The sequence below is a fragment of the Melanotaenia boesemani genome, chromosome 14 (assembly GCF_017639745.1).
Source record: "Melanotaenia boesemani isolate fMelBoe1 chromosome 14, fMelBoe1.pri, whole genome shotgun sequence".
In the NCBI taxonomy this organism is placed as follows: Eukaryota; Metazoa; Chordata; class Actinopteri; order Atheriniformes; family Melanotaeniidae; genus Melanotaenia; species Melanotaenia boesemani.
In genome coordinates this window covers 30,474,397-30,489,336 of record NC_055695.1, presented here as the reverse complement: position 1 = coordinate 30,489,336, position 14,940 = coordinate 30,474,397, and the positions used below count along the sequence as shown (strand labels likewise).

The window sequence follows — 14,940 nt, the reverse complement described above, 5'->3', positions numbered from 1 at the left end:
CAAAGTTTTCCACATATGGACATTTTAGTAAAGCAAAAAATATAAATAAATAAATAAAAGACTCACAGTATATAAATAAGAATAATAAATAATGAAAATATGTCCTTATATAAAAGCTACTATACAAGATAAAACAAATATATGGGAAAAATATCAATAAAAAAAGAATAAAGCTGAGGGCAATCAGTGCACATTTTTGTAAACATTTTGGAAAGAACTAGAATATTTTTTTCAGAACAGAGTTTCTGCTGATAGATGCATCACGTGAAAGAAGCGTGATGGACATCAAACTGATGGCACACACACACGTCATGTAAAGGCAGCGTGGAAAATTTGTATCTAAAACAAATGGCTCACAAATGAACGGCTCACTCGGCGACTCGGTTCCCATCGTTTATTTAAAAGAGTAAGTAAAAAGAATGAGCGCTTTCTTTTTTAACATTTGAACACTTATTTGAACATTTTTAAAGAAAATGCCAAGCTCCCCCCTTCAGAAATAAGGGCCTGTTGAGCTCATGTTGAGGTGTCCCTGAGCAAGACACCGAACCCCAAATTGCTCCTGATAGGTCGTGGTTGAGCGCCTTGCATGGCAGCTTCCGCCGTCAGTGTGTGAATGGGTGTGTGAATGTGATGTATAATGTAAAGCGCTTTGGGTATCATTCCAGGTACCAAAAAGCGCTTTATAAATACAGACCATTTACCTTTTACCAACATTCTCTTTTTCTAAAACGCACATTTTTTCAGTTTCATGAAATCGAGAGAAAAGAATCTCAAAAGCACTAGAAACATGGTTTCTCTGTAAACTAAATTTCTGATCACGTGATTCTACCATTTTTTTGTGCTTTAGATATGACTTCATATGCATGCATAAAAGTTTAACCTTTTAAAACCTGAGGAATGAGGAATTAGGGGAAACTCAAAACAGATAATGCCAGATTGTGCCAAAATTGGCATTTTGTAAACGTCTCCTGAACTGTCTGTACTAAAATCTCTCTAATTTTGTTCTGCTTCGTTTTATCAGTCCGCGTTTGCAGAGATAATGTTCACACATTGTTCTATAATCAGATAGAGCAAGGGTGTCAAACTCCGGTCCTCGAGGTGTTAGATGTTTCCCTGCTGCAACAGACCTGATTCATATAAAATGGCTCCAACAGACTGTTGTCAAGTTCTGCACAATGACCATAGACTGTATATATATATATATATATATATATATATATGTGTGTGTGTGTGTGTGTGTGTGTGTGTGTGTGTGTGTGTGTACAGCCTCTGTGACGTCACCCGTAGGTATCTAAAGACCAAAAGTGAAGCCCGTTAGGGGGTTCCTACCGTCACCATCTTGGCAGCGTCACGCCTGCCGTTGTGCCGGGAAAATACGAAAATGGGCAAAGAGGTGGAGCTCAGAGGGGGGCTGTGAGCATGGGAGTGGATGATTGACGTCTATCAAAATCTGAGCTGCCTGTAGCTAAGAGCTAACTGTGCAAACTTAGATCTAACGATAGCTAACCAGCTAACGGAGGTAGGTCGGCTAAAGCTAAGGCGCGCTGTTAGCCAGCTAAAAACCGCGGTTGTGTTGTACTCTCCCTTCTTGTCGCGAATATTGGATACACGTCAATCAAAAGGACACGCCCATAATTATGCATCCAAACGGATGAGTTAGAAAAAAAAAATTCACCCCCCTCGCAGTTGTCATGAAGGTAAACCTGGTACTTTTGTACCAGGCTTTAAACATTTTTTAACATGGGAGTCTATGGGGATTGACTCTGTTTTGGAGCCAGCCCCTAGTGGATGAGGGGTGAACTGCAGTTTTTTTGCACTTCCATTCACATTTTACCGCTGGAGGTTTCCGCTTGACAATGACCCATTATTTTAGTCAGGTGTGTTGAAGCAGGGACATATCAAAAACCTGCAGGACAACAGCCCTCAAAGGACCGGAGTTTGGCTCCCCTGTGATAAAAGTTTAGAGCTGCAGCTGCTTTGTTACAAGTCATATTCATCATGAAAGTGTTTAGGCAAGCCTGTAAGTTTTTTCATTTGTGGTATGTACCATCTTTATTTATTCCTTTGCAGTAACACATAGTTTTAACAAATCTCACACATGTTGCCTTTATTATGACTCAAAAAATATTAAAATAGACCTTATAGTTACAGAAATCTGCTCATTTCATTATAGGGTTGCAATTTTCAAGCAGATGCTTAAATACAGGCTCAGAAGGGTTAAAAAAATAAATTAATTAAAGAAATATGTATGGTCTCTTGTCTTGGGCTCAACTTGCTGTCCACCCCTGGGAAAATCCTGTTTTTGTCTTTGTTGGAAGAGCAAGACAGGATTGGAAATGACCAAAACGAAGTCTCCAAAATTTTACTGGTGTCTTTCCTCCTTAGCATTGTGTTAAAATGTGCCTGACAAAACCTCTGCTTTTATAGACGAACTCACACTGATGATGATAAATCAGTTAAGTGCATTTGATCAGCAGCACCTGGCTGCTATTTGCTTACCCTGTTTGGAAGCAGTGAAGGTAGACCTTCATGCTTCTTCATTTAGTCTTAGTTGTTGCTAAATAAATAATGCCACATGCAATATGTAAAGTGTTGTTTATCTGATATTGTATTTGCCTAATTTAACACCTGATAAGGGCCAGATTCTTTATTATATCTTGATACAAAAAGCTTAAGCATTTGAAGATGTTCTTTATTGTTCACATGACTGTACTCATGTATAGTTGTACACCATCAAAAGCTTCACCTTCCAAAATAACCACATGCTTGATTTTCTTTCCAAAGAGAACTCTTAAAATGTTGAAAATGAAAGCTTTCATGGAAGAGGCATTTACTGCATCAGTGTTGTAGTGAGAGCTTATATATGCTTTATTATGCCTGACTGGTCATTGATCCTGGTTTTGAATGACCTTTTGTTGCTGCAACCAGTTGCATTTACAGATCACTTCCCACTGCACATTTCTACATTGACTAAACAGTCTTGACTCTGTTTTATCATTCTTTTTTTGAGTCAGTTTTGTCTTTCTGCTTGGTTCAAGGTTCAGTCAGATCTCTGTTTTAGAGGAAAACTCACTGAACCAAATAGTGAGATATGGTTGGTGAGTCACTGTCTTGTCCAGCCTTCCTGTACACTAAACAGGTACAGAGGATTTATGAATTCTTCATAATGACAACCCACATCTACGGGGTGAATTTCAGCTTCTTCCCTCTGGGTTTTACTCCGAACGTTTTGATTAACGAACTCCTAAAATAATCTACTATTATTTAATTAATTAATCTGCTGATAAGTTAATTAAAAAATCACTTTATCTGTGAAATATTGGATGCTTTGGATTGTTAACAAGCAATAAAGGTTCAAGGTCACTTTTTAATACCCGTGGGTAATATGTTGCAGAAACAATAATAGCATTTGTTGCTGAGAAGTGCAAAACTAATTCACACTAGTTCAATGATTTGACTGACGTTCTTGCTTTCTTTGTAATATTCAACATTGGGTTTTTCCAATGAATAGACTCAGGGTGGAAAAACATCACCTGAGCACACATGGATAAAATGTCTTTTTTCCAGCTGCTCTGACAAGTCTTCCGCTGATACATCCCTTCGTGTTACAACATGACCATTTGTTTGGCCATGCATTAGTGACATTACCAGCCATCCTATCCCTTCCTTTAATTATTAACAGCATTCTCCGATCAGAGTTTATCGTTTATTGGCCACCGGAGGAGATGCTGGCAATGGCCTTAAATGAGTGGTTGATGATCTTTATGTAGTGTCACGGCGTCAGTGCGGAAGCAGCCCCTCTGATACCTCGCTGCACGAGTCCGTGGTCGTGTTGCTGTTCTGGGAGGTCGAACCGGTGAGCGCTGGGGGAGCGGTGTGAGGTTAGTGAGCTCCAGGGTGATCACTTTCACTGTTAATAGACCTTGAGAGCTGCTTTTTCTTGTTTTGTTTGTGTTTTTTGGGTTTGTGTGCTTTGTTTTTTTTTTGTTTGTTTGTTTGTTTTGTTTTATAATCAAAAGTTAGGGACTGGACTGTGTGAGCAAATATTTTAGTTAAATGGACAAAAAACTGTACTTTCTGTTCGAGAAGCTGGCAGATGTTTTTGCAGCTTTTTGCCTATTTTCTGATCAGTTATTACCTCACTCAGGGATGACTAATACTCCAGGCTCATGGCTGGACTTTATTCAGTCATTGCTGATTTTTTTTTTTGTTTTTTTGTTTTTCTTTGTTTTGTTTTAGTTTTAGTAACATTTCAAGATGTATTTTCTTAAATACTGTAGTTCAGTTATAAAGTAGTAATAATGCAATCCATTCATTTCTCATTTATTTGGCTACAGCAGATGGAAAAATAGATGTAAATGTTGGCAAAAACATGCGTTTGCCTCCGTGGAGGAAACCTGAGCGTATATTGCCATGTGAGTGGACATGTATTTACACTATAGTGTTCTGTGTAATAATGTACACCCGCGGTATACATTCCACTTAGCAATTTATCACCATGAACAGGAATATATCGCATGGAAGCAGGTTGTTTCAGTGATTGATTCCAGAGTGCCGAATTACATGACATGTTTCTTAAACACACATGCTCTGAAATGTTCAAACTCTCTCATGACTCAACCCACATGGACCAAAGATTACAGTTGCTGCATGAAAATGAGACAGTACTTAGTGGCTTTTTTTCAACTGTTGGCTGCTAATCTGTAGTGATCAGGGTCTTTATGCTCTTCAGCTGAGAGAGAGTGAGAGGGGGGATGGCTCTGGGCCAAACCCAGGGGTAGGTTATCTACATGGTAATTGTTATGGGGGGTGCTGATGAAAACCAAATGCTCTCTGGCCAATGAGTCTAATTAAACACACACATGAGGTTCGCTGTAGTTTTCCGGACATTGAACTGTTACGAGAAGGGTCACAAGACTCCCTCCTCACCATTTCTCTTTTCCCAGTCCTCTTGTTGTTTATCTATTTATGGATTGCATAACTTCTGGGAAGTTTTTTCCTCCGCCTGAGCAGTGTCACAGCATATTTCATGTTGCTCCACATCAAAGTGCCGTGTGAGAGGAAATGGCACGGACCACCTCATGGACATAAAGCACGACAGCATGCAGCAGCATATTAGGTCTACCTTTGATGTTTTGGTTACTAATGATGTCCTTGGAGAGCTGAATTTGATATGCATTCTGTATGGAGCGCATTAGGACAATGCAGGTTCATTAAAGGGAGTCTAAATGTTTCCATATATCCAACATTCTCCTCAGAGCAGTGTGAAATGCTGCCACTTATTCAAGCTTACTTACTGTCTCACGCACTTGCTTTCTTTGTTTAATAAAGGATGCCTCCAGGCTTAGAAATGACTTCAGTGTTTTAACTTCAGTTTTAAGATTTGACTGATAGTAAATATCCTGTTTGCTGGTTGTTTGAAGAGTAGAAGGATTTTTCTGTGGGGTTTGGGTTGTAGAGCTCTGTCAGGTACTGGGAAGGCATCTTCACTGAAGCATTGGAAGGTGAGGAGAGAGACCTTGTACTCAGTCCGAATGAAGACAGGAAGCCAGTGTAATGAGTGGAGGATGGGGGTGATGTGCTCATATTTCCACACTGTCATCAGAATCTTAGCAGTGCTGGTTTGAATGTACTTTTGGATGTTTTTTGGTATCAGGGAGGGTAAGACCAGGATGTAAATGTTTCTGAGATGGTGAAAGGCTTGCAGGGGTGTTCGATGTGAACTTCTAAGGTTAGATGGAGGTCAAATCTAACAGGCAGGTTGGTGGCTACTGATGAGAGGGGAATGTTCTGACTGGGGAAAGCAATGCTGGTTATGGTAGATGTTTGAGTTTGGTGAGGGATGCCGACTAGACCAGCTTTAGTTTTGGAATTATCAAGCTGTAGGAGGTTGTTGTAGAAACCTTTATCTCATCCAGACAGGCAGTGAGTGTGGAGAGTGATTAGAATGACGATAATGATGATAATTAGGGATGTCACTCTAAGATTTTCTTGGTAAGATTATTGTCAGAGAAAAAATTATGCTTTTACGATCATCATCATCATCACTTTATTTATAAAGTGCTTTAACACCAGCCACAGCTGAACAAAGTGCTGAACAACAAAGATAAGTAAAATAAAAATAAGAACCCTAACCACCAATAGGGAACATGAGCTAGGTTTAGACCGTCATGAGACAGGTTAGTTTTACCCTACTGATGATGTGTTGTTGCAATAGCAATCCTATTGTTATGCATTAATAATTTCTCAACACTATAAATGTGTTAAATTCACATGAACTCTCCTTACAGGTTTTTAAGTTTTAATTTCATCTTTTGATGCAAACATAATAAAATAATCTAGAAATAAAGTAGAGTAACCAAGAAGTCTCAGTCCAATTTAATCTTCTCTGCTGTGTAAAGAATAAATAAATCCTACATATTAACTCTGGATTTCTCCTCTACCTGAACCTGGGAGGCTTCTTCCTGGAAACTTAAAAAATGGTTTTAAACATTTATTTTGAAACTGAGTAGAGAATTTAGAAACCCAGGAAAAACATCCAGCTAGCTTTGACTTCCAGCTGTCCTGTAGCACAATAACTGCTGTTGGCACATAAATAATACTGGAACAGTGGAAATAAGAGCACAAATCTGGAATTAAATATGCTTTCTTCTACAGAACATTGCAGAATGATGACTAAAAAAGCCTTCCACCTTATGCCAAGTTAATAGCATTTAAAAAGCAAAGCCAAGATCACAAAAAGTTTTTGATATTGCACAGCAAGTCCAACGAAAGTCGTAAACTATTAAAAAATTGTAATTGACTCAGCGACATGTAGTTTCAACGTTTGGTAACACAATTTGACCCAGTCACTGAATATTTCATTTTATTCTGTCGTACAAAGCTGGTGGTTAATCTGCAGGTGAATTTATTTCCTTTTTTCACTGCATCATTTTTTCTAACTCTTCACAGGCTGGTGAGCCGTCCTCCGCAATGACACCTTGATCATGTTTTTCTATAACAAAAGAAATCCGACAAGAAATAACGCCTCCTCTGCCATACTTTTCTAGTCTAACAAGACTTTTCTGCAACTCACACGGAACGAAAACAAAGCAACACAACTTTATTTTTTGATCCAAACACGTGCCGACCTGCTGATACGGTTCAGTGGTTCAGACATAGCCCTTCATGGAAAGTAAGAATATAGAGGGATCTTTATAATAAATTAACTGTGCTGTTTAATACCATGATTAAGCGGACCCCTAACAGTACCCCACAAACAGATAGGAAATTTAAAAAAAAAAAAAAAGGGGTGGTATTCAGAAATGACTGTTGTAGGCTTCTCAAAGAGCATCAGAAAAGGGCGCCAGACTCTGTAGAATCTGTTGGCTGTACTCTGAGTAGTTAAGCGGATCTTCTCAAGGGCTAGAAGATTCATCATGTCTCTAATCCAGCGTGAGGTGTGAGGGGGAGCGGAGTTTCCCCTTCCAGTGATACAAAATAGCCCTGCAGGCCACCAGAGGGGTAAGGGCTAAGACCTCATATGAGATGGGGGCAGGCCGTAGACCGCAGTCAGGGGGTTTGGTGGGATTTGACAATCCAGAACCTGAGAGAGGCAGTGGAAGTATGATCCCCAAAAGGTAGACAGGGATGGGCAGGACTAATACATGTGGAGGAAAGAGCCGGGGGCAGATCTACACCTATTGCACATGGGGTCAGCGTTCTGGTATAAATACAGGCAAGTTTGGTCTTGGAGAAGTGTATCCATGATTAAGCAATTCTTACATCCCTTATGATGATGATAAAAGGTGTGTATCTGTTTTCATGTATAGTTGTATGTCATCAGCATAGCAGTGGAATGAGATTCCAACGTGGTTGATGACGTTGCCGAAGGGAAGCAGGTACAGCATCAATAAAATGGATCAGAGCAACGATCCCTGAGGATCCCCATAGGTGACGGGGTGAGTCCTAGACGCTCAGTTAACTATGGAGACATATTCTGTTGTGTAAGAGAAGAAGGATTTGATGTTACTGAGTCCATTGGTGTTTTGTAACTGGATGTGGTGGTCAGTCGTGTTTTATATGCTGCAAACAGGTAAAAAAAATAAAGAGGGAAGGTGAACCTAAATTAGTTAGTGTTGGCAGGTCATTGATGACTCTGATCAGGACCGTTTCTGTGAGCCGAACGACTGAAATTGATCAGACAATTGTGTTGAAGGTGGTTCTGAAGGTGAGGATGCAATAAAGTGTGTTTCAAAGAGAGTATTTTTCATGTCTGCTGTAACAATGAACTGCAGAGAAGGTCATTTTCTGCCAACCTGATTATGGTCACTGTTATTATTTTTAGGCAGCTTACCAGGCAAATTGCAAGCACCCTTTGTTATAAACAGTGTTTTAGTAAAACAGCTCTTCCATCTTTTATTCTTGTAAAATCAGAATGAATGCAAATCATTATAAAATTAACACACACGCTTACACATCAGTACCGGCCCACTGAATGCAGGATGAGACAACTACAGTAATTATTCATTTCAAGAGACTAGTTCTTACTCTTTAGTCCATCTGTACATGAAAACTGGATGAATAATCTCTAAACTCCATAATCAGTATGAAGTCACATTAGTGCTTAAAAAAGCATAGAAAGTGGGGAAGTTGTTGTGATGTAGTGGAATAAACCAGCTAAGTGGGAGCTGAGACCTTACAATAGTCATATTACTCCCTTTAAAATTAAATGTAATATGGTGCTCCCAATGATTACCTGCTTTATTTGCTTACAGAGACTGTAGAATGTTTTCTGTTCATTTTTACAGGTGTAGCACCTGGTTGTCTGGTTTGGTTGTATAGTTGCTGTTGTTGCTTTTTGTCTTTGTCTTCCTTTCTTCAAACTCTCCTCCTCTTTTCTCCTCACACTCCCATAAACATAAACATGTAACATAGCAATAACCAAAATACAAAAAAACCCCACAATACTCAAGCATAAAAGGGAGCCTTAAATCCACAAAGCTCCCCTGGGCAAAGCAAATTTGTTCGACATAGGGCGGCAGCCAGACCATCATTCTGCTTGCACTGATGCTGGAAGTTTGACAGAAAAACAATTTAAATGTGATATTTACAGGCATCCTGCATAGATAAACCCATCGAGATAATCACCCCAGTGGAGGAGGAGGTGAAGGTGAAACCAGCTGTCTTGTTACAACACAGCAAAGAGGACTACTACGGAAGCCTGAGTGTTACATCCAGGGACAGTCAGAACTCCAACACACACATGGATAGTTTAAAGGTAACTTTTTGTGTTTGATGGGGGTTTCTCATCTTCTCACAATCTCTTACAATATAAGGCAGCCTTTCCCAAACCAGGGGTCCTGACCATCAAAAGGGGTCCCAACATAATTTCAGGGGGTCGCCAGATCAAAATAGTCCACATTTATCAAATAAATTTAAGATTTTTATTAGGGCTATCAAGATTAATGCATTAATGCAAAGAGATTAATCTGTGGAATTAATGTATTAATTTTTTAACACCTTTACACATAAACAACAAAGTTATTCATCATGCCATTTTAAAAATCTGAACTTGGCATTATCTTGATGAGAGAAGCTTATTTTGGGCATATGGCTGCTTTGTAACAGCTGTGAACATAATCCACCAAAAACCACTTTAACCTCTGTATTTATGAAGTTTCTGACAGTTTTGAAGCCTTACATTTGGCGGATGGCTGCAGGATGACCCATTTGATGTATCACACAATTAACTACTCAACCTATGTCATCTTGGGGGCCATGGCTCAAAAAGTTTGGGAAACACTGATTTAAAGTAACATGGACATTTCCTCTTTTTGTCCAAATGAGCATCCTGATAATGAGGAGCCCCCCCAGGCCAGATACCCTCAGCCTCCTCCGGCTCCTTCCTCACCCACAGCTGCCCGGCCTGAGAAGACGGCAGCCCAAAGAATGGAGCAGGTTCAAACTGCAACATCTGGTGAGAAAAACATTTCTGCTCATCTTTTTTTTGAAGAGCTTAAGCAAGGCACCTCTTGGTTGTGTAATTTAACAGTTACTGTAACTCGTTACTCAGATTTTTTTTTTATTAAAATGTTAGTCTTTTTTTATTGTAGTTATTAAGGGTTTTAATCAGTCCAAGGCAGCTGGGAGCGCAGTAACTGTCTCTGCTGATAAAACATTTCCTGATACAAACCTCCTGGCTGAAAGAAAACTACTTGGTGACATGAAGCCCATTAAATCTTTGAAAGATTCGGGAATGTCAGGAGTCTTCACAGGACAAGCAGTAAGTATGCTGCTGCAATACTTTATATCATTCATGTTATCACAATTTTGATTGCATTTGTTGTCTTTAGAAAAAATGCAGATAACTCTGGGTTTTTTGTAGAATAAGATGGTGGTCCTACCCACTGAAGAGGCAAACTTGTCGGACATTGACTACCTGGTACCCACACACGATGAGAGAGGGCATCCTATAGCTGAGTGGAAGAGGCAGGTGATGGTGAGACAGCTGCAGGCAAGGCTGCTGGATGAGGAAGATCAGAGGAGGAAGGTAATGTCATAAAAAAAAACTGATCATTTGATGTTTAATTCTGTAATTACTTTGTAATCTGTTATTATAATTACTAAGAAGTTTATGAACTCTTCACAGTAGTTTGTTTTTCTCTGTAAATATGATAAAAAAAAAATCAGAATATTTCTAAGAGTATAAACACAGTTATAAAGAAATCTAGGAACTCTGCAAAATGTAAAAAAATAAAATAAAATAAATAAAACTAAATGAAATAAGTTACAAAGATCACCTCTTTATTTCCAGTAGAACATAAACAATATATCACTTGTTGAAACTGAGACATTTTACCTTTTCATGGAAAATATTAGCTCAATCTGAATCTGATAGCAGCAACACATCTGTAAAAAGTTGGATCAGGAGCCACAAAAGGCTGCAAAAATTATTAGTACTAATCAGAAACAGCTGGAGGAACATTTGACAACTGATTAGGTTAATTAGCAACAGGTCAGTAACATCACTGGTTATCAAAGGATTTCAGATAGGCAGTGTCTCTGAACCACATCCTGCATCCATCACAACGAAATGAAAGCAGAAATTCAGCAACCAAGGTCCAGAATCCTGCATCAGACCAGAATGGGACAACATTCCTCTCCTAGAACTCCAGCAACTGGTCTCCTCACTTCCCAGATATTTATAGACAATAGTTAAAAGAAGAGGGGATGCTACACAATGCAAAACATCACACTGGAACTACTGTTTACAAATGTGTTGCTGCCATCAGATTCAAACTGAGCTCATATTTTCCATGAGATAGTAAAATGTCTCATTTTCAACATCAGATATGTTTATATTCTATTGGGAAGAGTGGGTTGATATTATTTGTAAATCATTGTATTCTCCTGATCTTGATCTCTCAATAATTTCAATTTTATTTTTACTTAGCTATAGAAAACACATCCATTTGGTGATTTGACCAATGCATACACTGACGCTTTGAATGGGGCCAGGGTTTCCTGGTGAGACAGTAATATAGAGCTGAGTGTCATCTGCATATTTGGGAGTATGCAGATGACAAGTAATAGGGGGTCCAAAATGGAGCCTTGGGGAACTTTACATCTCATTTTTGTTTGAGTAGCTCTATAGTTAGTAGTCTAGTATCTTGGCTGTGCAAAGCTCCACCCACAAACTTTTAACTCACACTAGTAAAAAAAACACATCTTAGAAATGTTATTAGGACGTCACTGGCTTCCATTTCACATTAGGATTCACTCTAAGATCTTGGTCCTTTCAGAGCCTTGCATGGTCAAGCTCCTGATTACATCTCTGAGTGTTTAAAGTCTATAACGCATCACACTCCCTTAGATGTTCAGGTCAGTATTTACTGGCTGTCCCTCACACCAAATTCTGGATCAGAGGACATGGTGCCTTTCAAACAGCAGGCTTCAGACTGGAATGCTCTGCCACCATCTTTAAACTCTGCTAAGTCGTTTAAAAAGCAGCTGAAGACATTTTTGTTCAAGCAGGCTTTTAGCTAAATGTGAGGTTATTTTATGATAGTTGTTTTATGTTTATGTTTGCATATGTGAACATGCGTCTCTTTGTACTATTTAATCTATTTTGCTTTATATTTTTATGATATAATTTACTATGAAGCACGTTGTGATTCTTTCTGTAAAAAGTGCTATGTAAATAAACTTTTTTTACTTTCTCACAGCTCTTTGACAGTTTCTTTTCTGTTAAGTACTAAACTGCACAGCGCAGATACTTTTGTAAACATACTGGTCATTTTTGCTTATTTACATAAAAAAAAATCCAGAAAATTTACTTCTATTTAAATGAATCCTTTGGTTGATCAACATAAACTGAGATTATTAAATGAAATAATGATTTCTTTGGTTAATTAAGAAAAATGTCAAGTATTTTCTGTGATATGCTGCAGCAGCTTCTTCTAAACAAATGTTGAGTCAAGCCAGACTTTAATGAGAAAAGCACAAATTGCGGTCTGCCTCTGTAATGCCATTTTAAACTGCATTACTGAAAAATTGAAGTCACCATTTACTTTTAATTGCTAACAACAAATCATTTACACATAACAGGTTGTGAGTCAAGTCATATTTTTGAGGTCTGGATTGGAGTTTAACTGCATTATTACCCTTTTCCTCACACGCCAAAGCCATTTAAAATGTTTGACCAACTTTTAAATGACATTCTGCTTATTTATCAGCCTGCCTTGTCGTTCGTTTACAGGAAAACGGGAACAGCTATGCCAAAGTCAGCTGGAGATACTCCCAAGCCCACAATGCCATCCTGGGGCCCTCTGGTGAGCTGCTGACTGAGGATGACCTCATTTATCTGGAGCAGCAGATTGCCAACGTCTCCATGCAGAGGAACTGTGCAGGTTATGAGTTGGAGCTGGCTCGTCTAGCTGAGGAGCTCAGGCACATCCTGCCAGCCCCCATCGTCAACATCACCGTCAACACACAGTTCAGAAACTTCAAGAGTCAAGTTCCCCTACCTGTGTGGTGCGGCCGGGTCTCTGGCATTGTAAAGAGCATGTCTCTGCTCATGACCAACCTGACAGACCAGCCCTACTGCAAGATGCCCAACACTGAGCTAATAACAGTGTTTTCCCAGGCACCAGACAGGCATATTTCCACCAGGGAACGAAGGGAGAGCATCAAAGATGAAATTCATCAGTTTGGAGTGTCTGTGAGGACTCTGAAGTCAAATTTTGAGACACAAAACTTGTCTTTGTCCAATCAGTCAGCAGAGGTCCTCACGTTACCTTCTTCCACGAAGCCTGAGGGCACAGCTCCAGACGAACAACCTAAAGTTTTAAAGCCGGCCACAGAAATGGACCAGAACAGTGACTCTGGCATTGACTATGATGAAAACGTTGCAGATGTTCAAGAAACAACCAGTCTTAGAAAGGAGCGAATAGTTGTTCTGTTTTTAGGCCACTGGAAGAAATCTGCCTACACGGTGGCATTAAAGAGCAGAGATACAGGAGAGAAGAAGATGAGCGACGGAAACCCGGAGAAAGGCCAGAAGTCTGGTTCTGGTTGTACAGGCAGCACGGAGACTGAGCATTCAAAGATGATGAACAGCTCCCTTGGACATTTCTTCAAGCAGAGGAGTGCTGTCAACAAGATGATGGGAAACTGGAGGAAGATAATCTCCAGTGTTCCTTCCAGGCAGATACGCAGGTGAGGCTGGATGACTTCCCATCATCCGTGGTCTTCAACATAATCCGATCAAAAGAGGCAGCACCCAGAGGAGTCAAACACATTATGCCACTTTTCAGTATTTAATGTTAAAAATGTGCTATTTTGACACATTATTTCAAGTCAATTAACATATTAAAGTTTACACTCGTTGTACCTATGGACATAGTTAATTGTGTATTTGTTTATTTGTTTGTTTGTTTGTTTTTTTGTTTTGTTTGTTTGTTTTTTTTTTGTTTGTTTTGTTTTTCTGAATTTATGACACACTTCCAAGTTCCACAGGAAGTAAGACAGGACAGGGAGAAATAGGAATGGCTTTTAGAATCTTACAGGAAGATCTTTTAGCTACATTAGACTTTTTATCCATTACCATGCAGTAAGAAATTACCATTAGATAAGTTTCTGCAGTACTGGAAGCTGTAGTTTGCGGATTGTGGCTGCAGTGTCAGGACCCTCTTTAACATCAATACTGGCGCTTTTCAGGTGTCATTTAGTGTTGCCATTAACTTACAGCATATCATTAACTCTTTTGTTCTCATTTGTACTTCTATTAAGTAGCTGCTGTGAAAAATAAGAGTTGTTATAGTGCGGTCCCAAAGCAGCAGCCTCTCAGATACTCATCATGGTGGGTTACCTATATACATGTCATTTTCACTTGTATGTTGCCAGTGCTGTCCTCGCTCTCACTGTACGTCTGTCGCGCTTTTCAGTGTGACAGAGAGAAACAGGATGTTCAGTGAATCACATCATTTAACAACCACGTCAGTAAGCTTCACCTGTACAAACATCTTGTGGTTTGTTAACCAGACGGAGGCTCTGAGTGATTTAATTCATATCACGGCTGTCTTCTTCTTTAACTTATGAGTACAGTGACTTTGCAAGAACAAACTGGGAATGTTGGGATTTTGGCTTTATGACCTTATATGCAATGTAAGAGAGAGTATAAGGGATCCAACAGAAGGGCTTAACAGCAGCTAAAATGTGTCTAAAGCAAATAAGAGGCCCTAAACTTTTTAGATTATTATTTTTAGCCTATTGATTTTAGGATCAGTAAATTATTCCACATTTTCGTTCAGTCTTACGACTCTTATCAGCAACAAAGTAGCGCTGCTAAACTGTATGCTAGGCATTAAGCAGCGTATTCAGCATCACATACTAAGTCTAATCACATAGCTAGCTAAACAATTTGATGTTTTTTTAAAGGGTTGAGAAAAATCAGTTATT

The 14,940-nt window shown here is 39.2% G+C and overlaps 1 protein-coding gene across 1 annotated transcript in view; it reads left to right on the top strand.

Annotated features, from left to right (window-relative positions):
- LOC121653189 (espin-like protein) overlaps positions 1 to 14,940 on the top strand; it is a 29,685-nt gene that overhangs the window by 12,675 nt on the left and 2,070 nt on the right. Inside the window, exons 6-10 of the mRNA XM_042006491.1 lie at positions 9,095 to 9,259; positions 9,829 to 9,958; positions 10,095 to 10,264; positions 10,367 to 10,531; positions 12,740 to 13,698. Coding sequence (XP_041862425.1) covers positions 9,095 to 9,259; positions 9,829 to 9,958; positions 10,095 to 10,264; positions 10,367 to 10,531; positions 12,740 to 13,698 — 1,589 coding nt within the window. The remainder of the gene's footprint in view (positions 1 to 9,094; positions 9,260 to 9,828; positions 9,959 to 10,094; positions 10,265 to 10,366; positions 10,532 to 12,739; positions 13,699 to 14,940) is intronic.